Source organism: Rhinolophus sinicus, linkage group LG09 (genome assembly GCF_036562045.2).
Source record: "Rhinolophus sinicus isolate RSC01 linkage group LG09, ASM3656204v1, whole genome shotgun sequence".
In the NCBI taxonomy this organism is placed as follows: Eukaryota; Metazoa; Chordata; class Mammalia; order Chiroptera; family Rhinolophidae; genus Rhinolophus; species Rhinolophus sinicus.
The window spans coordinates 108,501,000-108,526,490 of NC_133758.1; the positions used below are offsets into that span (position 1 = coordinate 108,501,000).

General features: G+C 37.8%; 1 protein-coding gene across 1 annotated transcript in view; it reads right to left on the minus strand.

The window, feature by feature from the left end:
- TBX20 (T-box transcription factor 20) overlaps positions 1-25,491 on the minus strand; it is a 50,899-nt gene that overhangs the window by 21,014 nt on the left and 4,394 nt on the right. The window contains exons 3-6 of the mRNA XM_019726310.2: positions 24,741-24,905; positions 20,743-20,851; positions 16,989-17,147; positions 8,473-8,549 (exon numbers count right to left, since the gene is read on the minus strand). Coding sequence (XP_019581869.1) covers positions 8,473-8,549; positions 16,989-17,147; positions 20,743-20,851; positions 24,741-24,905 — 510 coding nt within the window. The remainder of the gene's footprint in view (positions 1-8,472; positions 8,550-16,988; positions 17,148-20,742; positions 20,852-24,740; positions 24,906-25,491) is intronic.

Below are 25,491 nucleotides of genomic sequence, written 5' to 3' on the forward strand. Positions count from 1 at the left end.
GTGAGGGAGGCATCAACCAGCATGCCATTCACCAATGTACAAGGAGGAAAGCTACCTGGGGAAGGAAAAGATGAAAAGGCCTCTCTCAGAGCTTCACCTAAACCCTACCTTGTAGCAGCAGAGGTTAATGATAAAGGCAGGTCTCTGAGCAGTTGATACAGAGCAGATTCTCACACTGCCCAAGGCTAGGAGGAAGGAGTCCCACAGTGGCACGCTCAGCTAGCACAGGATGTTGTGTACACTGGAGGGTGTCAGCCATGACCATGATTGGCCCTGGAGGAGGGCTGTGAAGTTGCTTTGCTGGGTGTGGGGAGGGAGCAACTGATTTCTAGCTGCTGAGGCAGTCAGAGGGGGTAGCTCAACCAATGCAAAGTGAAAGCCCCCTTCTCAAGGCTATCTCTATCCACCTATGACAACTCCCTAACCCAAACAGAGTAATTATATTTCCACATTGGCAAAATTACAATAAATTTAAATTATTACCTCATCTTCAGTCTGCACCTGAGAGATTTAACAAAGATACACACGTTTTTATTAAAAATTAATCTCAGCTCCTAACCCTATACAGACACCCCATTCTATAGATGAGCTAGAGAAAAATGACTGGACATTACAAAACACTCAGGAATTCAAAAGAAGAAAACTAGTTTTAAAAAGCAGAACAAGTGATTTCTTTTGAAATAGGCTTATTCCAATAAATAGGGAGAAACATTGTAAGTCTCTAACTTGTATTTTTAAATTTTCAGTGAGATTTAAGAAGACCCTGTGTTGTTAAAGCAAGAACTAGTAGGAATAAAGAGGAAACAATCTAGAAATGTAAAAGTGGAGTTGGAAATGACAAAAAAACGATTACCACATTTTTTAAAAATTCAGAAAAGGCAGTAAACAGAATACTAGATACTGCAGAAAATAAAATCAACAAATTAGAAGATTCATATAAAAAACTCCCCCAGTATCTGAATAAAAAGTTAGAGATGAAAATCATTAAACGATAGATAAGAGAAATAGAGACTAGATTTAGGAGATGTAATATATGTATAATAGGAGTTTTCGAAGGTCTAAATAGAGCAGAGCGATTAGAAGCAAAAGGAGGAAACGAACAACAACAAGAAGAAAATTTTCCTGAGTCAATAATGATTTGAGTTTTCAATTTGAAGGGCTCAATTATATTGTAAATCCTAATGAAAAAAATCTGTGACTAAATAAATGTTGGTATAATGTCTGAATTGTAAAAAAACAAAAACAAAAACCTTTCTAAACGCATTTTATCCAGACAGAGAGGGGAAATAAAAAAAAAGTTTCCAACAAAGGAAAGACAATGAGTTTAATATCAGCTTTTATTCCACAATATTTAAAAGCTAGATGACAAAGGAAGGATGAAAGAGTTCTGAGGAAAAAGACTGGGACACTAGTTGGGTTTACACAACATGGCAACATATCCTCTCAAATGCGCAAGACCTCATAAAGAAGATGACCCACATATAGTTTCTCAACCGATTACTCAACGCTTATCAACAACTGAGAATAAAGTCCGAATACAATTCCAATATTTGGAGAGAGGATAGAAGAAATAAGCAGCAAACAGAGCAGAAATGAGTATCACAAGAATTACATTTAAATGACTGTGGTTGGTGTATTGTGATCTCATATTAACATTAAGGAGAAAAAAATAGAAGAGATAAAGATATATGAATAAAAATCTGGATTTAAACTACCAGATTATTTATACCAAAACTATGAGTTGATGGAGGTGTAGTGTAAGGAAGAATCATATACTAACTATCTCCTATTTTACAAGAAAAGAAAGTAGAGTTCTATTCCTGGTAATAACAGAAATATCAATTATGTCTTCAAAAATTTTTTAAATATAATTATTAAAAGGAAATACAATGAACATTAGAGAAAGGACACATCATTATGTACTCGACAAATATTTGAGTGTTTCCCATGTACCAGGCACTAGTCTAGGTTCTGGGAACATAGTAAGAAACAAAAGACCAAGCCTTGGACCATTCAGATGTTGGGGGCAGTACATTCCAGGCAGAAGGTAAATAAGTACAAGGCCCTAAAGCCAAGAGGGGCCTGGGCATGTTCAAAGCAAAGTGAGCAAGAGAAAGGTAAATGAGTTCAGAGAGCTAACTGGGAGAGCTGGGCTCCGATTCTGTAGGACCTTTTAGGCTTTGTCTGGACTTTGGATTTTATTGTGAATAAGATGGAATAAGGTGGTGATTCGTTGGAGAGCTCTGAGCAAGAGTGATGTGTTCCGACTTCCTTTCATTGACAAGAGCATTCTGATCGGTACACTGAAAATGGACTTAAGGGCGTAAGGGTGGAGGTAGAAGGATCAATTAGGAAATTAATGTAACAATCTAGGAAAGAGGTGAGAGTGTCCTAGCTCAGGGTGTAGCAGCAGAGATGGTAACAAGTAGTTGGACTCCACTGGCTGCAGTCTGAAGGACTAGCTGACTGTTTGCACGTGAGCAGTGAGAGAAAAAGAGGAGTCAAGGCTGACTCCCAGTCTTTTGGCCACAGCAATGGGAAGGATGGAGACGTCAGCAGCTGAGACGGAAACATGAGGGAAGAGAGGTGTGGAAGAATGTGATTGGGCATCCTGTGGTATGTCGTTAAATCTGAGGGGGCCTTAGGGAAAAGTAAAAGAAAAAGCCAGTCCAGAACCAGAGATGCAAATTTGAGAGTAGTCAGCATATAATGGTATGTAAAGGCATGAAACTAGGTCAAATCACCGGGGGAGGAGACGCAGACTGAGAGAAGAACTGGTCCAGGGACTAAGGCCTGGAACACATCACTGTTTATGGATGGAGGACAAGAGGAAGAACTAACACGGGGGATGGAGAAAGAATGGCCAAAGAAATAGAATGAAAACCAGAAGAGTGAGAGGTCTTAAGTTCAGTAAAATGGCAGGATGCCAAGGGTATATAGGAATCAATACCTTTTCACAGACTAAACCAGGTAGATTTCTAATAAAAATAATTCTATTTTCAAAAGCATGCCCTGCCCCCACTGCCAAAAAATCCTCTAGCACAGTGTTAGCCAATAGAAAGGTAGTAGGAGCCATATGTAATTTTAAATAGTCTGGTCTCCACATTTTTTTAAAAAGTGAAATTAATTTTAATATATTTTATTTAACCTAATACATGTCCAAAATAGTATTTCAACATCTAATCAATATTTTAAAACGATTATTGAGATATTTTCATTCTTTCCTCATACTAAGCCTTCAAAATCAGTGTGTGTGTGTGTGTGTGTGTCTGTGTGGTGTGTGTCTGTGTGTGTGTGTCTGTGTGTGTGTGTCTGTGTGTGTGTACTTACAGCACATCTCAATATGGAATAGCCACATTTTGAGTCCTTACTAGCCATTTATGGCCAGAAGCTATTAAACTGGAGTGCGTAGCTCTAGTAAACCTAGCTATGTGCCTAAGAGTTCAGGACTTACAAACTTGAAAATACCAAAACTTCTAGAGAACGTAAGAAAAGATTTCAAAAGGACAAACTCGTGGCACATTTCTAGCAGGAAGTCTCAATATATAAAGCTATCAATTTTCTCCCCAAAATTATTATTTTAATTCAACACAAGACCAATTAAATCTCCAATGAAATTTTTTGGAAAGACTTGACAAAATGATATCAAAGATTGGAAGCATAAATGTCAAAGAATATCAAGAAAACTTGAAAATGACAAGTAAAAAGGTTCGGAGTTTGGTATATCAGACATCTAAGTATCCTCAAACATTTACATATTCTATTAATTTACAAAAATTATAATAATATAATAGTGGCAGGTCAATGAAAAGACTTAAAAAGTTACTATAGGCAATATTTTAGTATCTGATAAAGTGGGAATTATAAATAATGTGGAAAGGAATATGTTAGTAAATATATGGTATTGGGACAACTTATAAAAATATACAGTGACATATCTATTTTACATCTTATACTGAAATAAAATACTGCATGAGTTAAATATTTAAATAGAAAATCTATAGTTGAATATTTACATGTTTACATAATTTTGGAATAGGGAACATCTATTTAAGAAATCATAAAGAGAACAATAGATTTGGTAGTCACATATTCTGTTCATCAAAAACAAATTTAAAAGCTAATTTCAAACTGGTAAAATGATTCCAATATATATGAACAATTAAAATACTAACACATATATAGCTTTTATAGCTCAATAAGAAAAAAGATGAGCAATCCAAAAGAAAAAAAATTTTCACTTATCAAACTGGTAAAAATGAAAAGATGATCACGTTTGATAAGCATGTACATAAATGGGTACCCAACCATGACATGGACAATCTTTCTTTAGGGAAACTTGGCAACATGGATGAAAAGCCTTAAAAACATGTATATCTTTCCATTTATATGAAGTACTATGCAAATTCGGGGACAGAAAGGAGATAAACATCACTAGGGGCTGGGGGAAGGCGGAATGGGGAGTTAGGGTTTATTGGGGACAGATTTTCTATTTGGGATGATGGAAACATTGTGGAAATGATAATGGTGATGGTCACACAATATTGTGAATGTACTTAATGCCACCAAATTGTACATACATTTCAGAATGGCTAAAATGGTAAATTTTACATTATGCATATTTTACAATTGTAAAAAATTCCATTGCGTGACTCTAAACATCTATTAAACCGTTCTCCTATTATTGAACATTTAGGTTTTTCCCAAATTTGTAACAATTAAAAATAACATTATAATTAAAAAATATATATATACTTTGATAAGCATTCTTGTTTGTTAGTATTTATCCTACGGTAATAATGCAGAATATGTGTAAAGATATACATTTTCCTCCTGGCACTGCTTATATTAACAAAAAGTGGGAAACCTAAATAATATATCGGATTGGTCAAATAAATTATTGTACACAATGGAAAAGTAGGCAGCCATTAAAAAGTGTACTCCAGACATATCTATATTGATACTAAAGGGGAAATGATTTAAAATAGTATGGGTGCTAACTTTAAAGGAAGTATATGTTTGTACATGCATAGGAAAGTACATGGGAGAATATATAAGTTTTTGCCAGTGGTTATGGGATTGAGTGAATGGGACTTTGTTACTTTTTTATGCTCGTTTTCTTACTTGTCAGTGTTTTTCTGCAATGAGCATGAATGTCTGTTTGTTAAAAAAACAAAAAAAAACTAACAAAAGAAACTTAACTTTGCAACTAACATTAAAAAATCCTCATTGTTATGTTTCCTTTCTCATAAGTAACATTATGCCTTCTCTTACTGTATGAAGTGCCTTCCCCCTGCACCCCCCAAAAAAAAAAAGGAAAAGGAAAGGCCAACTGACAGACTGTCTGTAGGTTATTTCCTATATGAGAGCAGCAGATAATTCTTTTCCTGAACTAAATAACTATAAATTAGATTATAGTAAAACATCCCTTTGGGCTTTGGGGTTGCTTCTTAGCTGTCCATTGTAAGTATAGGTGCTAAGTATGTAATGTAAATACTTTCTACTTTGGCTAATGTGACGGGTTTCCTTTTACAAACCAGGGAGAGGCTGTCGCTGAAGAGTAGGGCTACACATGAAGCATGTGAGATATTCAAGTATCTGAACGCAACCTGGTGAAATCAGAGCGAGGAAACCATAATGCCTCCTTGTAGAGCACCCCCGAAGCTTCTGCAATTGTAGGATTAACACAATGTGTTTGGAGGTATAAGGCAACCAGACCCAATCTTAAAGGTATTTGTGTTTGGGTGCCCCACATAGTAAGTGTAAATCTGGAACAGGAAACTTGAAATCATTGAAGTCACAATAACATCATATTCAATTAGGTTAGAAAAGTGCAATTTCTGTCATCATGTCATAAAAAGATGTGTTTTTCTCTCAGATCCCTTATAAAGAAAAGTTCCCCATATTGTTACAGAGAGGGCTGTTTTCAATCAGTTACAAGGAGCAATTCAATTACTAGATGGTTTAGTGCAGTAACTGACTCCAGACTAATTTAATTTCTTTAGGTCTCTAAAGATCAATTGATCTGATTTGTCCCATCCCTAAAGGCTGTTTAGGAAAAATTCAGACTTAAATATCTGGAAATGAAATCCAAAACCTTGGCCAATTTCACACTACTTAGGTCATCTTGCAAACTTTCAGCTGGTCACATAAGATGCTCCCTTGGCCCTCAGACTATTGAAAGCGACTTAGCTTCATGCACACCGAGAGCGCCCCACATCAGGGCGCTTATTCAGTAAGTGGAAAATGTGCTGCATGCTTTATCAAATCTGTCACTGTAAAGGACAGTCAGTCTGGGGACTCTTATCTCATGAACACATGCACGACTCGGGCTATTTTTACTCTGGGAGTAGTTTATTAAGACTATTAGAAGTAGACGTAGATGGGGCAAAAAACTATGCTCGTCTAATAAAATGAGAGGCTGACGATTATTTTAGATTTATAAACTGGTTTCATAAATGTCATCTGCCTCGGTTCTCATAATAAACCTCTGAAGTGAGTAGGGTTATTTTCTAGGTGAGGAAACAGATTCAAGTTAGGTGATTTCTTCAGGATCACTCAGCCAAAAAAAACGCAGAGCTGGGACTCTGACCCATGACTTGTGTCTCTCAATGTAACATGTGCACCCCTGACCTGAGACAGTATGCCGTACACTATAAAAACACAGTAGTTTAGTGGTTACCAGCGGGTAAGGGGAGAGGGAGGATGGTAGATGAGGGTAAACACAGTAAAAAAATCTGGTAATGGAAGGAGAACTGACTCTGGGTAGTGAACACACAACATGATATATAGATGATGTAATACAGAATTGTATACTTGAAACCTATGTAACTTAACTAACAATTCTCACCCAATACATTTAATTAAAAAAAAAAACCCACATCATTACTGCCCCACTGACCCACTGTCTTCATTCTTGCTTGACACCTGCCAAAGCTGAGAAAAAGTTCACTGATATTAATCCACCTGCATAAATCCACTCTGAATCAGTGCCTCTGGCACTCCAGAAATAGATACAAAAGGTCCTGCCTAACGGGTGTAGCTTTTGGATTAATAGATGGACTCATTTGTTACCCACACAGCTGGTGGCCACAATCTCACTGACTTGGGTGTCCAGGCCTATTTGCCGACCTATGTTCCATTTGCCCATCTGACTTTTCTTTATTTTTCCATTAGCTCTTCAACTACAAGCTCAAGATTCTTTCCTTGATCTCAACACCCCCAAGCACTTGTCAAGCCCTCCAACTAATGAGTCTTTCTTTTCTACTCAAATCCCACAGTTCCTGCCCGCCTTTCAGCCTCTCCTGCTGGCTTTTCTGTCTCCCCTCCGAGCCTGTACATCTGCTCCCCAAAATTAAAACCAACCCCGTGCTCTGCTATTTGGGAAGGCTTTAGGAAGGATCCGACAGGTGTTGCTAAAACACGTAATTATCCCTTAATTTGAGTTGCGAGGAGAGGTTGGGGAGAAGTGCCATGGTCAGAAGAGTATGACCACATGGGGAAGTATGGCAGTTGGTAGGGAAATCACACAAAGATTTGGAGACAAGTTAAACCAGGGGGCTGGTGCTAGGATACCCCACCTGTCAATAAAGACTTCAGGCCACAGAAAAGAAAAAGCACAGAAGATGAAGAGGGCCTGAGGATCTGATGTATAACATGGTGATTAGAGTTGATTACACTGTATTGCATAATCGAAATTCGCAACGAGAGTAGAACTTCAATGTTCTCACTCAAAAAAAGAGCAAGTACAGAAAGTTACATAGTATATGTAAGAGATACAAACAATCACGCTGAAAAATCTTCTCTTTGAAAAACATTTTTTTGACATTCCTATTGGGCAAACTGTGGATCTCAATATAGTCATTACTCATCATATAGATGGTCTCAACTGTGTGGACCATTTTAAGTTAAAAGTGGGTAAGTTATGGGCATGTCATTGTCACTTGTCTTTTTAAAGGTCCTGAGATCGGCTATCTCTCCTATTAAAAATAAGCAGTCTAAGCTATAGGTAAAACATGTGCCCTGAATTAAATCACATCTCCCTGTTTCAAAATTCCCGACTACCATTATATCCTTCATGTTAGCAAATACATCTACTTCAGAAGGCAAAGGCTATCAAGATTCCATTTTTCTGTAGATTGCCACGCGAGACACACAGCTTACTATCATCAAGAGGACTGAGTCTTTGGTAACAAAGCAGCCCTATATTTCACAGTTAAGTAAATGTCCTGACCAAAGAAACCACTTCACTGGGAAATTGAGCAGAGAATACAGCCAGCTGCTGCAGCTGTCAGAGCTTAAGCACTTGCATATCTACAGGGTTTACAACTGGAAGGGAAGGGGGGTCAAGAGAATTGGAGACTATATACAGTAAGGTTATGGTTCTTTGGCGTTGAAAGGAGTGTGTTCTTACAAACTCACTCTTCTCTTTATCTTATCTGGACAAAAAAGTAAACAGAAAATTCTCATTACCTCTCAATGTCAGTGAGCCTGGAGGAGTCCCGAAATCCTTTGGCAAAAGGGTTGCTATCTATTTTCAGCTTGGTTATCTGGAAAGCGAAGAAGGGGTAACAAAACAATATCATTTCTGAGCTCAAGGAAATAAAATCAGAACTAAAGAGTTAGTTCATTTTCCATCATGGCACACCACAGGAATACCTAGTGTCTGGCAGTATTGTGAGAAAGGTTGAAATTGCTAGAGAAGTTCACAGGCAGGATGATTTTGGTGGGAGAGTCGGGGAAGGCCTATGAGAGAGGGAGGTATTTAAAACAGGCTGGTCCTAGAGAATAGGCTAGAGGTCAATGGACGGAGACAGATAAGGATGGGGGCCTTTCACGAACAGCGAACAGCGAACAGCGTGGCTGCAGGGTGAAGCATTTCAGAGAGCAGTGAAAGGGGAGGGCTCCACGGGGGAGTTGGGGAGCTGTCTAGAAGGCCAGCATTGGTGGGTAATGGTGAATAAAAACTAGAATGCTGTCTCATGCTGACGTGGCAACATAATTTGTTATGACCACGGGCACACATATATATACCATAATGGATAAAATGGCCAATAACAGCTTCATGTTCAATACTCGATTGAGATACATGACATAAACACACGATGTAAGCCACATATCACATATCATGTATTTATGTCATGATCCCCCTTCCATCCGTTCCCCTTCCCATCTGACTAAATTAGATCAAATGAATCGGTCTTTTTGCTATCCGCCCATACAATGTTATTTATAGACTCTATGCTTATATGGAAAAGAACATCTCCTAATGAGAATCATGATCTGAAGTATTAAGAGTCTATGCTATGCTAATCATAATTCCCACAGTATTAATATTAATGTAGAAAGGTCCATTAACTCATATGCACTGTGCCTCCAAAGAAAAATATATTAGGTTACGAAGCCAAAATAAGTAAATAAAGGAAACGCTGATTAAAAGATACTTGACTTGTAAAATTCCTGAGTGTTAGAGCTGGAAGGAACCTAGGAGGACTAAGAGACAGCTGGTTATATCTGGAAAAGAACCACAGATATCTTCAGAGAGTCATAGCTCATTCATATCAATGTGAGAACCCATGTTAATCTTTAGAGAGACACACACACTAAATAGTCAACCTGGAAAAAAGAGTTATCGGTTGAGGCATGCCCTCCTCTTTCAAAGGAAGAAGTACACATAATCAAAATAATTTGAAATGCTGTTTTGTCAAAAAGCAACTTTTCCTCTGACCAGAGTGTATCTATTGTCCATTTTAAGCTATTAACACCAAAAAATTACTTTTATTATTACAAAAGAAAGGCGTGCTTCCCGTTTCATTCTTCAAGTCATCTAATCAATGTACAAGCCACAGACGTTCTTTACCTCGCTTAACATAGAATTTCCCACACTATCCTGACCAGAGAAAGCGTACCTCTCTATCAGTAACACTGGCAAGTTATGAGATTGATTCTTTGATCCTGTTAATTTTTAAGAACATTTGACAATGTCTGAGAAATGCTCATTTTTAGCCATGAACATTCATTCTAGAGCATCAAAAAAAATTGCTAATTTCCTTTTCTACTTAGCTAACGGAAAATGGTAAAACAGGGAAGTAAATAAGCTAGATAAGTAAGAAATCTGTTCTTAATGGATATAAAGAAATATACAGGAATCCCTGAAGTTGCCCCTGAAGTGTGGTCATCAAGAGTTTGTAGAGAGCCCTCTCTTCCACACAGCCACTGCTTCGATGCCCTAAAGAGTGAAAGTCTGTTTCGGCTATTCTTTCGGACTAGATTTTGAAGGTCAGTTTTCAGAACGAAGGAGAAAATTTTTATTTTTTGAAATAAACTGTAAAAGTCTTCTAACACCCAAGCAATCAGTATGTTTGAAGATTATAAAACACCAACAAGATTTCCAATCCGCAAAGACAGAAGCTGTGTCTCTGTCTACTGAATAAGCTAAAATACTTTATATTTCTAAAGTGCTTTACAGTTCATGAAACTGCTTTCACAATAATTCATCAACAAACAGTTAATGAGGATTAATTACTTATCATGCCCTATGCTAATTGTTGGATGGTACAAAGATCAACAACATGTGGTCCCTGCCTTAATGGGGCTTAAGATTCCATGGGGCAGGCAGAGGGGGTACACAGCTGACCAGAACTGGAAGTGATTTAAGTGCCCTAAAGAGGATGGCACCAAACCCACTGCAGTGTTAGTGGCATTCAGGGTGAGCCAAACCCAGAAGAAAATTTCAAACCATAACTGTGAGGCAGTTCAATAAAGTTAGAGCTTCTTTTAAGCTCAGTTCCCATAAGCCCGTTTATAGTTAAAATGTGGGATATAAAGCTGAAAGCAGCAAAGGAACCAGACAAACAAATAAAGAAACAAAAACTCACAGACGCAGACAATAGTTTAGTGGTTACCAGAGGGTAAGCGGGGAGTGGGGTGGTAGATGAGAGTAAAGGGTGTCAAATATATAGCAACGGAAGGAGAACTGACTCTGGGCGGTGAACACACAATGTGATATACAGATGATGTAATACAGAATTGTACACCTGAAATCTATGTAACTTTACTGACAATTGTCACCCCAATAAACCTTAATTTTAAAAAAAAGTAAATGGATTTGCCTACAAATAAATTCTCTAGAGACAATGGCAGATAACATATCTGCTGGAAAAACTACGGACTTTGAAAGAAATCCTTTTACAGCCATCCTTCTGAAATGTGAACCATAGTAAGCATTGAGCATTTATAAACTAAAAGGATAGGAAGTATTATCTACGTGTTATAATGATCCAAGGACTTTCGATCCACTTGGCCCCAAAAAGGATTATGAAAATTGTATTTGTTGGTCTTCTTATTTCCAAAAGGTAAAGACTGTTGACTCAGAATCTGATGCTGTAGAGTTGTCATAGAGAATAAATACTCTCAACACATGTGTGTGTGTTGTTCAACTGATGTGTCACCGTATCTAACATGACTGCCATAACTTTGCATGAGGAAATGAATTAAATTCAACACAGATTTTCAGATTTCTTTGGAATTTTCTTTCATTCTTAGAATTTTCTATTTCCCATATCTTTTAAATCTCTCTTTCAGAAGCCCCAGGAGTACCAATGGTAACTTTTTTCTTTTACATGTTGATAGATTTTCAAACTACAGGACAATTTAGAGAATCGTACAAGATGCTCTCATACACCTAGACCAACCAATGGGTTACAGCAATGATTTAACTTTAGTGCACGAATTAGAAAAGGAGCTCAATACAATAGCTACATACGTATTTACTTTCTCTATGGACCATTTTATCTAATTCCAGAGAAAACAACTTGTTTTAGAAGTTAGAGAAAAAAAAGCTGAATGGATCTCTTATTACTAAAATGGTATGGGGGCCCTGGATTAACACCACCATCTTGAATAAAACCTATTCAAGTATTGATTAGAAGTATTGATTAGCAGCCCACTGTGCTCCCTGGGAGATCACCAGCCACTGAACCGCCTGGGGGTGCCAACAATAAGCACCCAGAAACCTTTGTGGAACTTTGCTTCAAGAGCAAGTAGTCAGAAATATGATTTCATTTTCTTACCAATTATCTTACCAAATACTTCTTGAGTTTACATACAAGTATTTTATTTTGTTTTCTATCTCAAGATAAAAAAAATTTTTTACGTAGAAAACTTTTAACATTCTAGGTAATCATGAATTTTTAAAGGTCAGGCATGGATTTTATTCCACGGATATTTAAATAAAAACCAGTAGTTGTATAGAAAGAAATTCATTTCTGAAGATACAATTTTACACCCTTTTATGAAATTTGGGACAACTGAAGAAGTTGCACATTTGAGAATTATGAGAGACGGGACCTGACTTATAGACAATGATTTCAGTTGGCCACCATTTCATTTGTTCCCTAATATAGATTGCCTACAGCTTGTAACACTGTTGAACAATATCACTTGTATCCAAGGTAATACTAAAAGAAGAATCCAAACATAGTCAACAACCAAACAATTCGTAGAGAATGTTGTATAAGGCAAACCACCACTATGGCTTATAGTTCAAAAGCAAATTTTAAAAGCAGCAATGTTTTTCATTTCATGAGAAAAAAAGCATTAACAAGTAAGGACAGCAATATGTACTTAAGAAATTCTGTAGTTTAGTGTGTACCTACATATATGCAAATGACTGACTAATTCCAGCCAAAATATACCAAGTTGTTCATGTGTTGTCTTAATAATATAGAACACAATGCATGTCCTCACCAAAAAACTCATTCTTCCAACATCTCCTTTATCTATAGATAAATGTATGCATAACCGGAGGGCAGATTTTTGACACTGCCAGTTGCACCAAAGAGAAGGGGACCCTTCCAGTGGTTCTTATTCCACTTTAACATCACTGGTCTCTGAATGTAGCTGGCGTTCCCAGCCACAAGGTGAAATTGGCCCTCAGAGACCATTTCTCCAATTATCAGGGAAATATCTGTCCAAAGGCATTTAAAAATGAAACCTGACCTACACTTCAACTCTACATCAGTGGACTGCTTGCTCAAAAACAATGTATGACCTTTAAATCTTAAATTATAAAACAGTTTGTTGAAAGTGTAATGTATTTAGCTTTTATCTAATAATGTAGACAAATGCGATCATTTCCTTGCCAAAACCAGAGGGAAAAAATAGCAAAAAAGTCCCATTTTCATTACTTATAAATAGAAGTACCAGCCACAATAAATGAGAAGCTTTTCCACAAATCCTATTGGAAACTTTGATTTGGCTTTTACTAGATACAAAAATAGCAGTCCTATCTAAAGTTTCAGAGATATGAAGGTGATCCTGAATGTGACTTTTAGATTTTCTTCCCCTCTTCTCTCTGTTCTTTGTGCACAGAAAAATTCTAATATTATACTTAATACATACTTAATTATTTCCTATATATTTATTCTATTATATGTTTGCTATAGGAAAGTCAGTACACAAACACGATATAATAATGAAAAAGCAGTAGATGTGGGGAGGCCGAGAAATAATCAAGGATAACTTTAGAAAATTGTGTAAGACTAATGAAAATACTAAACCCCCAAATGGATTTAGTCACCCTCCATGTTTATTGAACATGAGTTTTGATTAGTCTTATGAGGTTTATAAACCATTTCAAAACTGGCTTATTTGTATACCAAATCAAATCATTGACTATTAGTTGAATTTAACATTGGCACTGTGCTAGGGATTACAGTTTTAAAGATGGATCCAGAGAAATAAACTAACTATTTTAATATGGCAACATTTTCTAATTCGGTTCCCAAAACTTGACACTGTCAGTGGTAAATTCCTTGGCCCTGTGATCTAGCATCATGCCACCAAAAAGAAGAAATTAAGACCCAGAAGATGACTCTGCCACTCACCAGTTTTGTGACTTTGGACAAGTGTATTAACTACGCTGAACCTCAGTTTCTTCATCTGCAAAATGGGGCTTATGGGGCCTTCTTCAGGAGTTTAGTGTCAGAATTAAATGAGATATTGAGAAAAAATGTAGAGAGATTTTTCCAAAATAAAAGTAATAAATCCAAGCTATGAACTTTTCCCTGTCTAGTTCAGACGGGGAAAATAGTTATAAAAGATATTTGTTGGTCCATCCTGAAAATTTTAATATGAACTCAATTTTAGGTGATATTAAGGAACAATTCTTATTCATTTTCTTAGCTATGACAAAGACATTGTGGTTACAAAAATAATATTCTTATTGTCAGTATATACTTGAAGACGTATTTACAGGTGCACGCAACTTAGTTTCCAATGTTTAAGGGAAGGGGGAAAGTGTGGATACACACAAAGATAGAGAAATGGGGTAGGGGAGGTAAAGCAAATATGTCAAAATGTTAATTTCTGAATCTGGATGGAGAGTACATGGGATTCATTTTATCATTTGTTTAACTTTTACATATTTGAAAATTTTCTAAATAAAAAGTTGAGTGGGGAAAAGAGACTTAATTGAGATAACGTCATGAAAACATATGGTTCCTATTAGATGCAGCCAGTGCTCACAGATACTCTGACTGCCACTTTAGGTCGAGCGCCACCTCATTGCACTGGTTTTCCTGCAGTGTGAACAGCTCCTTGCACACAGCAGGTGAGCAGTGAGCACTTGTTGAGAAGAAAAAAATGAATATAAATTGTTGAAATCCTCTAAAAAGGATGTCTCAGAGTCCATCGGGGTCACATGCTGAGAGGAAACCAGGTACCTAAAGCTTAGAGGTTACGGACACTGACTTTTGAAACCAACCATGTAGATTCAAATCTTGATGGGAGCAGCAAGGTCACTTTGGATGAGCGAGTTAACTCTAATTTTCCCAGCTGTGAAATGTGACATAAAAATACTGTTGTTTCTATCATACAATATCATTGTGAAGATTAAATAAGGCAATGCACTTTACATGGTGCCTTGAACACAGTATGCACCCAAATATTAGCTATTATTACAATTACACAGATAATAACCTCCTATTCCAGCGCACCATGATATGGGAGGTGCTGCCAACCTTTATTCAGGATTGTTCCTTCACCTATTAAACCAAATCGAAGGCATTATACTTAGAAACTTCTTTTAATGTTGCTCTATCTGCACTCTTCACTAAAAACACCAATTTAGCCTATTCTTGCTTTGGTTCTCTTTATAGAGAATTCTGATAACAGCAATGACGTTTCCACATGACAAGTTTTTATTTCATTCTTAAACATAGACAGGGTTTCTTATATTAGTATAAATCTAATGTTTTATAATGTAAGAGCTACAAATTCAATCATGTAAAATGAATTGAATGTCAGGAATCTTTTCTGAATCTACAATATCTGCATTTCCTGTGTCCTCAAGTAAATTAAAAATGGGATTTTTGGTAGGAATGTTCCAGATTCTCAGAGAAACAGCATTAGCGTTTTAGGCCTTTGTGGGCTTCGATCTATACCCAGATTTTTTAGCGTGGGCGTTCTCTGAATGTTTCCACTCTTGTGTTGTTATCTTGGAGATAATTCAAACGTTATAATACTTTGTTTTTATACTTTAAGATGATTAGTAGGATAGCATTTTTGCATTCATGTATCTCATTAAAAAATACGTCACTAACATTTTAAAATCCCAATGGTGACAGATCCTCTTTGGGCATTCCAGAGACAGCCCAATAATAACCACATACCTTATTTATAGAGCACCTTTCAGTTTCCAAAGGCATCTCATTTGAGCCTCACAGGAATTCCCTAAGATGGTCTGGGCAGTTCTTAGCCCCAGTTTACAGGTAGGGAAAATGGCAGCCACAGTGGTGAAGTGAAATCTACTCAAATCGTATAGAAATTGTAGGTGCTTACACCTACAGACACACAGCCACTCCGGCCAGTTGCCTGCATCCCTTCTCGGGGCTCCACCTTCTTTGTTTGTATAGGGCTACCTGGGATTTCAGCTTCATCTTGTCGCTTTTCCTGAGACCCAACACCCAATCTCCTCCAGTTGCCCATCTCACTCTGGACCCTGACCCATCTATCAGGCAGCACCTAAGAATTATTCACTCAGAACCCAAAATACAACATCAAGACAAGAGCACAGCAATACTTCTGGCTACTCATAACTAATCAAATAAACGCAAGATACAAAGACCTAGAGAGGGTCTGAATTTGTCAAGTCAACCGACAATGGGAGTTCCTTTTATTGAAACATATCAAAAGGAATTCTACTTCTGGTCCTTCCTGAGTGTGGAAGAGGTACTTATCCTCTCTTAGCTTTAGCTTCCTCACTATAGAACGTTACTATTATCCCCAGTCTGACCATGAAAGAAGAAAATACATGAGGAAGTACCTAACAGTCTCCTTCGTAAAACTTTGATAAACATTGATGTGAACTAAACCTTACGGATGAAGAAATACATAAATTTTAAACATGATGTACAACAGAAAGTAGAAAATATATAACTCAATATTATAAATTAGATACCTTGATGTTAATGAAATACACACTGTTCACATACTAGACATTTAAAATCATTCTACTAGAATAATCATACCCTAAATTACAGCTAAATATGCTTCACAAAATATCTATGGTGTCAGTAGTTTGGGCAGTTGGCTAGAATTTGTGTGCAAATTTTGCAGAAAAACTGAACTAAATTTTATGGAGCCATGAGTGTATGGTTATGTATATTATGAGGCTCTAACAGGAAGAGGAAAAGGAAGCAGGTCATTTTCTTGAGAAGAAAATTTGAGAAGCCAGATAGGGGCAGGTTTCGGTGGGAGAGTGGGCTATGAACAACCTGACCCGGGGTATAAAGGTTCTAGAAAAGATAGTGTAATACAGACCTTCATAACCTTGAGCCATAGTCACTCAACACATGTACAGGTCCTGGGTCTCTCTCCAAAGTGAACTTTTCTTGTAAGTACCGAGACAGTCCTTCTATCCAAGAAAATGAAAGAACCTCCTAAATCCTTATCTGATTTCAGAAATAAAGTGTGAACAGGACACTTACCAGCTGATTCTGATAGGCAGTGACCGCCGTAAAAACTGTCTCTGGGAAGATGAACGTTCTGAATTCTTCAGACTTCAGATTGAGCAATGAGGCCGTGTGGTCTTTCTTCTTAATGATATGCACTCGTGGCTGGTACTTATGCATCGAGTTCAATATTATCTACAACAACGAAATGGGGAGCACTGAATTTTAAGTATTTATATTGCTAAACAGGCCAAAGTACAATGAAGCAAAGAAAGAACCACAAAATCTACAGCTTCCAATTCAGTTTCAAGACTGGGATCTAAGCTTTTCATGCTTAAAGCAAATCATTTGCACAAGAGACTGCAGAGTCATCCTCGTGAAGCACATTTTACCAAAACGCCTGCAAATCATACCGGCTATTTCAAGCATCCTTTCTAACGGGCTGGGGGAAAGTCATCTGGAGGATAAGTTTATTTGTTTGTTTGTTGGTTTGTTTGTTTGTTTGTTTGTTTGTTTGTTAAAAACAAGTCTTTAAAACATTTTTTGTTTATTAGTCTGGTTAGACCAAAGGATGTCTGTTTAAATTTTCTAAAGTAAGCAATTCTATATTCTAGGGGGACAGATTGTTATTTACGGTAGGCTAAAACAATTTAGAAAGGCAGGCTTAGTAAGAATCCTGAACCGGCTACTTTCTAGCTCTTTTAATCTTGAGGTGAGTGATGCAAACACAGTATTAACCTCAAAGGGTAGTGGTGAGGATTAGATGATGGAACACTTGCCAATCACACAGCAAATAGGAAGCGCTTGGTAAATATGAGCTGCGTTATTTTTGTTGCTGCTTTGACAGCTTCGCTGACTCCTGACTTCCAGTTGGAAACTAAACATGAATGACAGTGACAGCCACCCTGGTATGACAGTGAAGCATACCCTGGTTGCCAAGGGTACCTTTTCATGTATCTTTTAAATAAAATAGAATAATTTGCCATTAGGAAATCTGAGGAACTAAATTCACTTTCAGACATAAAGTGTTTTCCACATCTTCCCCCGTTGCCACCCAGACAGCTACCTAAATCTGCATCATTGGGTATGTCTTTTCTGGGAGAATAGGGCTACCATTGTATGCACTTCTCCCCAAGGGCCTAGCAGAGAGCCTGGCTCTCAGGGGAGGCGTTTTATAAACACTGTGGCAGGACCAGTTCAAGTGCACGTAGTGTTGAACTGAAAACGAATGGTTCCCTTGGCTAACATGGGTGAGGTGGATGAGTGTTCCTGCTGGTTGAGTTTAGCAGCGTCAAATACTAGTCACTGTGTGATAATTGATATAGAATCGATCTCGCTCTGTGCTGAGATGTAAGCAAGTTAAAGTTACAGACCATTAACCAGCACTGAATTCTGTACATGCCATCTTTTTATGATCCCAAATCTGAACAGGAATAATAAACAAATGAGAGCTTCAAATGAATTGAAATAAGCTTTTTAAAAAGTCATCTCTTTGTATAACGTGTGTATTCTAAGGAATTCAAGATATCTATGCTCAATTTTAAAATCGGGATAAACTTGAAGTGACAAAAGCAAACATTTGCCTCCTAATACTGATATAAGAAACAATTTAAGCATTCATTTATATGTTTTACTAAGAAGACAGAAAGAATTTTCAAATCGCTCACACACACACAAATGGGAAAAGCCCTAAGCTTTAAATAAGGTCCCTTCTCCCCTATTTACACCGCCCATCGTCAATTTCCTTTGGGAAATGGTACAGGACAGACCCAGACCCCAGACTGAATATCAGACCACAGGGCTCCTTGACTCTCTGCTCAAGCCATGACGGCACTAAGAAAGACGAATGGAAATGTGGACTCTGCTTCTTCGAAGAAATAAATTCCTGGAAGTAAGAACTTTTCCTGTTACGACACTAAAACTGCATCAGTAAGAGGGGCTTCTTCCATACTAATTCAGAGAACTTGGCTAAATAACATAGGATCTAAAAATCTTTCCTTACAGTTTTCAGAACATACTATTTCTGGTGACAAAGGGTTATATTAAGTAATAAAGCTAAAATGGATATTAACAAACATCTAAAACTAAACAATTTGTCAAAGTCTAATCTTCGCATAATCAGATTCGAAACCAAGAGCTTCTGAAATACAGCCTGGTGCTATTCCTACCCATGATGCTGGCGCTAAAAGGAAAACATATCAAATTCTGGACAGCTGACGGCAGAATGAACTCTCAACTCTTTCTGGAAAGAGCCAATTCTTCTAAAAGCTTTACACTTGGAAAATACCAGAATCATTAAAAAACTTCATTTCTCCCTGCAAATATTTCAGTAGAGCCCAAGAATGTTAATATAAATGACATTTAGAATGATCATTGACCTACAGAAAACGTCTCTCAGACACTTCATAAATTTTAACCTGAAAAAAAATTTGTCAACGGTAACTTTTTTTTTTTTTTTTTTTTAAAGGACAATTATGCCAACCTCCTTAGACGTAAAGGTCAGTTATCTTTTCCAATACATAAAATAACAGAAACCTGTTAACCTACTTTGAACATCTCAATGGTGCCACCAGCAGAGTCATGAGTTAACCTGGTTACTCTGCCTTGGTCGTGATAAACAAGGTCGCCTGTGGGTAAATGGATGACAGCAATGCCTGAAGTGATTTATTTGGTTTCGGGTTCAATCCAACCATTTGAAACCATGTCTAGAACGCTCTAATTTATCATCTACTTATAAACATCTTTTCTGAAAGGAGTTTTGAAACTCTTCTAAATTGCATAGATATAATAAAAATGAAGACCTTACGTAAAACAGAGCCTTAATAAAGGGAATGAGAGAGAATAATTATATCAGAATTTCTAAGCCAAGGAAAGCAACCATAAAAAGACCAACATGCTTTCTGGAAAACCAAACCAAAGCCAAAAAAAAAATAACCAAAAAAAAACAAACAACAACAATATCCTCCTCATCAAAAAGAAGTATGCAGGTCTGTCTAAGGTTTTCTTAGCATAAAATCTAAAACAGAATTTGTATGTAAATCTTTATTTAAGAGCATGGAATGACATCACAGATAGTTCCTTAAAAAGCACTCTTATCAAATGTGCAAAGGCTTGCGGCAGTGGCTATTTGTTCCAGTAACTATTTGATAAGAGCTCAGAATTCCAGTTTCTCTTTTTTCCACTTTTTGATAAACTCCTTATGGACACAAAATCAAATTGCTTTGTTTTTAATTGCAAGACCTCTCTGTACTTTAGTATTCATAAGATCCTCTACAAAGGGGATGTGCAATGCGTAAACAGCACTGCCCCAGATTTATCTGGACATAAAACCCCCTCATTTTACATTCATTGCATCTCATACTTTGCATAGAACACACTTTGGAAAAACCCCACAGCAGGTCTCAGCCCCATTCCCGGATGTGATGTCTGATACACCACTGACAGACTTTAGGTGTTTAACTCCAAATAGAGTACAGTAGTAGCCCCCAAAATGCACATTCCCTTTGTTTAGTGAGGGCAGGTGGGAAAGCAGTTGCTGAAGTCTTAGGAAATCCATGATACTGAAGGTCCCCAGCCCTCCTGCACAGAAATGACACACAGCATCTCGGTAAATGGCCTCTTGACCATAGCAGCCAAGGTTCCCTGTGGAATACATGCAAGTTCTCATAGAATGATACCCATTAGAGGGTAGGGGGGAGCAGGGGAGAGGAGGAAGAAGCTTAGAGGAAGTTGTGTGTGACTTCTCAGTTCCACCTCAGGGACTCGAGGTAGCCCAAGGCACTGTACTTACATGGCCATGTTGATCTAGTTCATTGTTGGTGAGTTTCACCTTTTCAAAAGACACCATCTGTTTGAGTAGCTGCTCGCCAGTGAAAGGAGAGTCTGGATGCACATACAGCCTAAGAAAATTATGACAGATTATACTGAGACATTGTTTTAAAATCTGTTCTCTGGGGGCTATAAAATATTCTGATTTTAAAGGAACACAAAAACCTCATATAAATGGTGAACTTTAGGTCCCCCATGTAATGTGAAATTTAATAATATGGCAATACCAAAATAATTTCAAAAACATGGAAATGTGTTTGTCGTGTACCAATGACCTAAAAGGGGTAATGTTGAACAAATTTTTTATTATCTGCTGAGCTAGCCATTTTTTAAAGGTGGGATAGTTTTCTATCCAATAGACTACTGGGCCACTTCTGCCAAATATAAAACCTTGTTATATGTATTTTCAAAAGGAAGACTAAGTTATACTAATTGCATAATGAGTTCCTAGGATAAGCACTGCTAAAAAGCAATGAAGACAGAGAACTTAAAAGAGGAAACAATTCTAAAAAATCCATTAATTTAAACTTGAAGGTGACTGAGTTTAAAGTTTGTGTATTTATAAATACAAGACAGAGTAATTTTAGTACAGCGACCAGGGATCTTTTAACAGTACCCAGATTATAATCCGTTGATCTTCCCAGTATCTTAAACATTATTCCTTTTGTCATCATCAAGATAATTGCTCACTAAATGAGAGTGAAAACAAGTTGGGTAAGCTTCAAATTATTCAATGTATTTATCTGTAAACAAAAATAAAATAAAAATTTTATTTTGCCTAAGCAAAAATAAAAAAGCTTTGATGGGGAAAATATGTATTTATCGAGCACCTATCATCTATTGATCAGCTGTTATGTGCAAGGCAATCTTTTACTCATAGTTAAATGCAGGCCATTTGTTCTACCTGCAAGTATCAGACTAAACACAATTCTTTATAAATCCCAATCCTCGTATCCATTTGACACAAGCTTTACTGAAGTCAGGGGAGATTACAGAACCAAAAAGAGGGGCAAGAAATATCCTTGATTCATTAGTTGACAATATTTGTCAATTTCAATGACAAATTCCTATATCCATGCAATAGGTTACTTATATCTAAATTTTGTATAGGATCCGTATAACTATAATTAAACATAAATATCATGATTGGGGCAAAGGCAAGGAAAAATAATCACAAAACCTTTCCTTGCAATATTCATGTAAAGAACAAGAAGTCTGTGCCGTGGTCTGTCACACTAAGACTAGAAGAATTGGGTGCACATGCTGAATCAAAGCCCACCAGAAGCAAAACACAACAAACTCAAGAGTCTTACTGGGCCCATGCAAAACCTTAAAAGGTTTTAGGTGTTTGCCTGTTTGTTGATTTTTTTTCTTTTTTTTTAAAGGAGGAGTGCTCCAAATTGCCTTTCAATTGAAGTATTTTTTGATGACACAACCATAAGAGTTTATCAAGCGTCACTCCTCCAAGGCTATGACTTTATATGTACAGTTGTTTTAAGGATCAGCACCACGTCCTACCCACCCTGCCAAACAATGGTTCAGAAATATTTAAAGTCCTAGGAGCTAATGAAATGTTCTCTCTTTAAGCAGCAATTCACCACATGTAATCACGTTAATAAAGATTAACTTACTTAAATGTCCATTACTTTAAAGAAAAGGAAATGTCCTCTATGAACACATAGCAATATTTTAGATCACGTATAATGTCTTGCCCATTATTATGATCAAATGATATTGCCAAGCATTATTGCTTCTAATGAGGAACAACTGGCTGATGAAGTTCAGTCTGAAATACAACACTTCAAAGAACTAGCACCACAAGGAATTTCCACCATCAGCACAAAAATGATCACCTACCCAGTTCCTCACCTTCCTTTTATGGAGCTAGAAAATGTAGCGCTATTTCTTCTTAATAATAATAAGGAATAGTTGCTTAAATTATCTAGAATATTTTTATCCTGTAATGCACTAAACATTTTTATCTAATATCAATAGAAATAAGCTGAACTAGGATGAATGGAAAAGCATAGAGGAAGCCCCTCCTCCCTCAAGGCCCCTGGGACTTAAAATTCCAGCAATAGCTTAAACATGCTTCAGTTAAGATAGCGTATTGGGACGTGCTTTCTTTCTCCAACCAGAACGTATCAGTAACATAAACAAGGCATGTCATATTCCGAGAGTCCTGCTGGCCGGCACCAGTTCCCCATACGTTCAGATAGTGATTAACTTCTTAGAGCAAAGATTTAGACAGAAAAAAAAAGGGTTTGTTTGTAAAAATGGTTAGGAATCTGCTGAAAATCTCCTGTCTCTCCCTCCATCCTTCCCTCCCCTTTCTGTCTCTCAAAAGCTCCAAAGTGAATCGGCTATTTAATAGTAAACAGTAGAGAACACTAATTATATTCATTTTAATATCTATTGTAAACTGGTAAATCCTGTTCAATTAAAAAAAATTAGTCACAATTAAAACTTTTTTCTTAGTCCTGACTGTTATTTAATATGTTTTAAATTTACTGATTCGGAAGGGTTGGGAAGATGTCCTTCCTAATCGCTTGTGGGAATGGAAAACCCGGAGAGACTTCTTTTCATCTCTTCTCTAGTGTATCTACCACACTGTAAGCAGGATAATGTGACCAATCACTAAGGAAGCTTAATATTCCACCTGAACTGTATGTGTCAACATCTGTGTTGTTCTGTGCCTTTACTAAGACTCCAGACCAGATACTCACAAAGAACCAAAATTCAAAGTTCCTAAATCTGTATATTTAAATAAATTCTTGGCTCTGATATGAACTTTCAATCAATTCCAAAAATTAGATACCAGGTAGTCATAGAACAAAAGCGACCAGGCTTGGTTTTAGAACCCTAAATGTAAAGCCAGCTAATACCCCTTTTTTTTTTGTATTAAAGTATGCAGTTAGGTTCCTATAAGTTCAACTATTACTATGCACATAGGCAAATACATGTTATTTTTTCTTCCAGAATGCTCAGTTGGGCAAAGCAGCAACAGTAAAGGTTTAACATCTGCTACTTAAACAGGGTTCTCGGGAAAAACATTATTACCAGTGAATAGCCCAAAGATAAACATATATGATCCCTAATATACTACTTGGGTAATGTTTCATGTAAAGAATGTTAACCTGGTGTAGAATTACGTTCAGCCACTAAACTTATGCAGAGGGGAAAAAATAGTTTGCTTTTCTTAAAAATCTCTGAGCCCTTTACTGGTCAAAAATAACCACGTTTTACCAAAACTGATATGTACCGTGTTTCCCCGAAAATAAGACCTAGCCAGACCATCAGCTCTAATGCGTCTTTTGGAGCAAAAATTAATACAAGACCCGGTCTTATTTTAACATAATATAAGACCCTTATATTAAAATAAGACCGGGTCTTATATAATAATATAAGACCGAGTCTTATATTAATTTTTGCTCCAAAAGGCGCATTAGAGCTGATGGTCCGGCTAGGTCTTATTTTCGAGGAAACATGGTATTACGTGCAGATATAACTCCATTGCTAACAAATATTTACTACAAGCAATCACCTTACTAAAATGCACTCTTCTAAAGAGGATTTTAAGGCAACCACTTCATCAGGAGGTTTATTCAGTCAGGTGTTAAGGAGCCTCCTAGAAATGATAGACGTCACATGAAACGGGTCCAGATTTCTAACGAATATTCCAGGTGAAATGTAAGAAACACTTTGAAATGAAATATGAGGACAGATAAAATTAAAGACGATGCCCTGTGCACGCACAAACTCTGCCTTTCTCAGAGACTAGCTCATATTTTGTATAGTCAATCCTGGAGTGAGCGTCCCGGCTTGGAATGCTCTGCTAGGAGATCTCCCAGCTTTAAGGAAACACAGACCTTCTTAACATTCAAAGCACCAGGGCAGGACACATTCTGTCAGCAGAATTAACACGCATTTTGCTCAGGGGAAAAATCTGGAGGCACAAACCTGGCTGGCAGCGGTGGGTCCGCCTTGCCAGCCACCAGCCAGGAGGACCGGTGGTAGGCATAGCGGTACCTCTTGTTGTCCACGGGGACGATGTCCATCAGGACTATGTACTTGGCCTCCGGATCCACACCCGAAAATGACACTCGGATGGTAGGAAACATCCTCCTGACACAGGGAGACAAAGAGAATGGGCAGGAGCTCACGCTGCCTGCGGAGCTGACCCGATTCCCAAGCCCGCTAGGCTCCTGTCCCGGGGTCTCCGGAGCAGACCGAGTCGCGCAACTGCCTCGGATTGCTGGGAGAAAACTGGCTCCTGTCATCGACAGCGAGCGCCGGGCTCTTGGTGTGGGTTTCGGGGGACTCTGGGGCTATTTCCCAGAGTCCTGAGAGTGGGAGCGACCAGGCGCCGAGGGCCAGCGACCTCCGGAGCCTTTGCCCCAGGCCCGGGAGCGCAGGCACCCGTGGCTTCCTGCCTGCCCAGCTGCGGCGCTAAAGGGCCCCTGCGCCAGAGCTCCAGCCTAACTCAGAATGTGACCGTTTCAAATTTCATGCTTCCGTCCAGGTTTTAGTTTTAGTTTTAATGGGAACTGGCTGCTTCTACAAACTGAGGCCGATTAAAAAAAAAAAAGCCACCTGCCTCCCTGGAAGACCAGCCACCAACCCCACACCCTGGGCTGGAGTTTCCCTGCCCTCCAGATGCCGACCCAGCACCCGCCAGCCCTCTCGGGCTGCAGGGGACAAAGATCCCAGG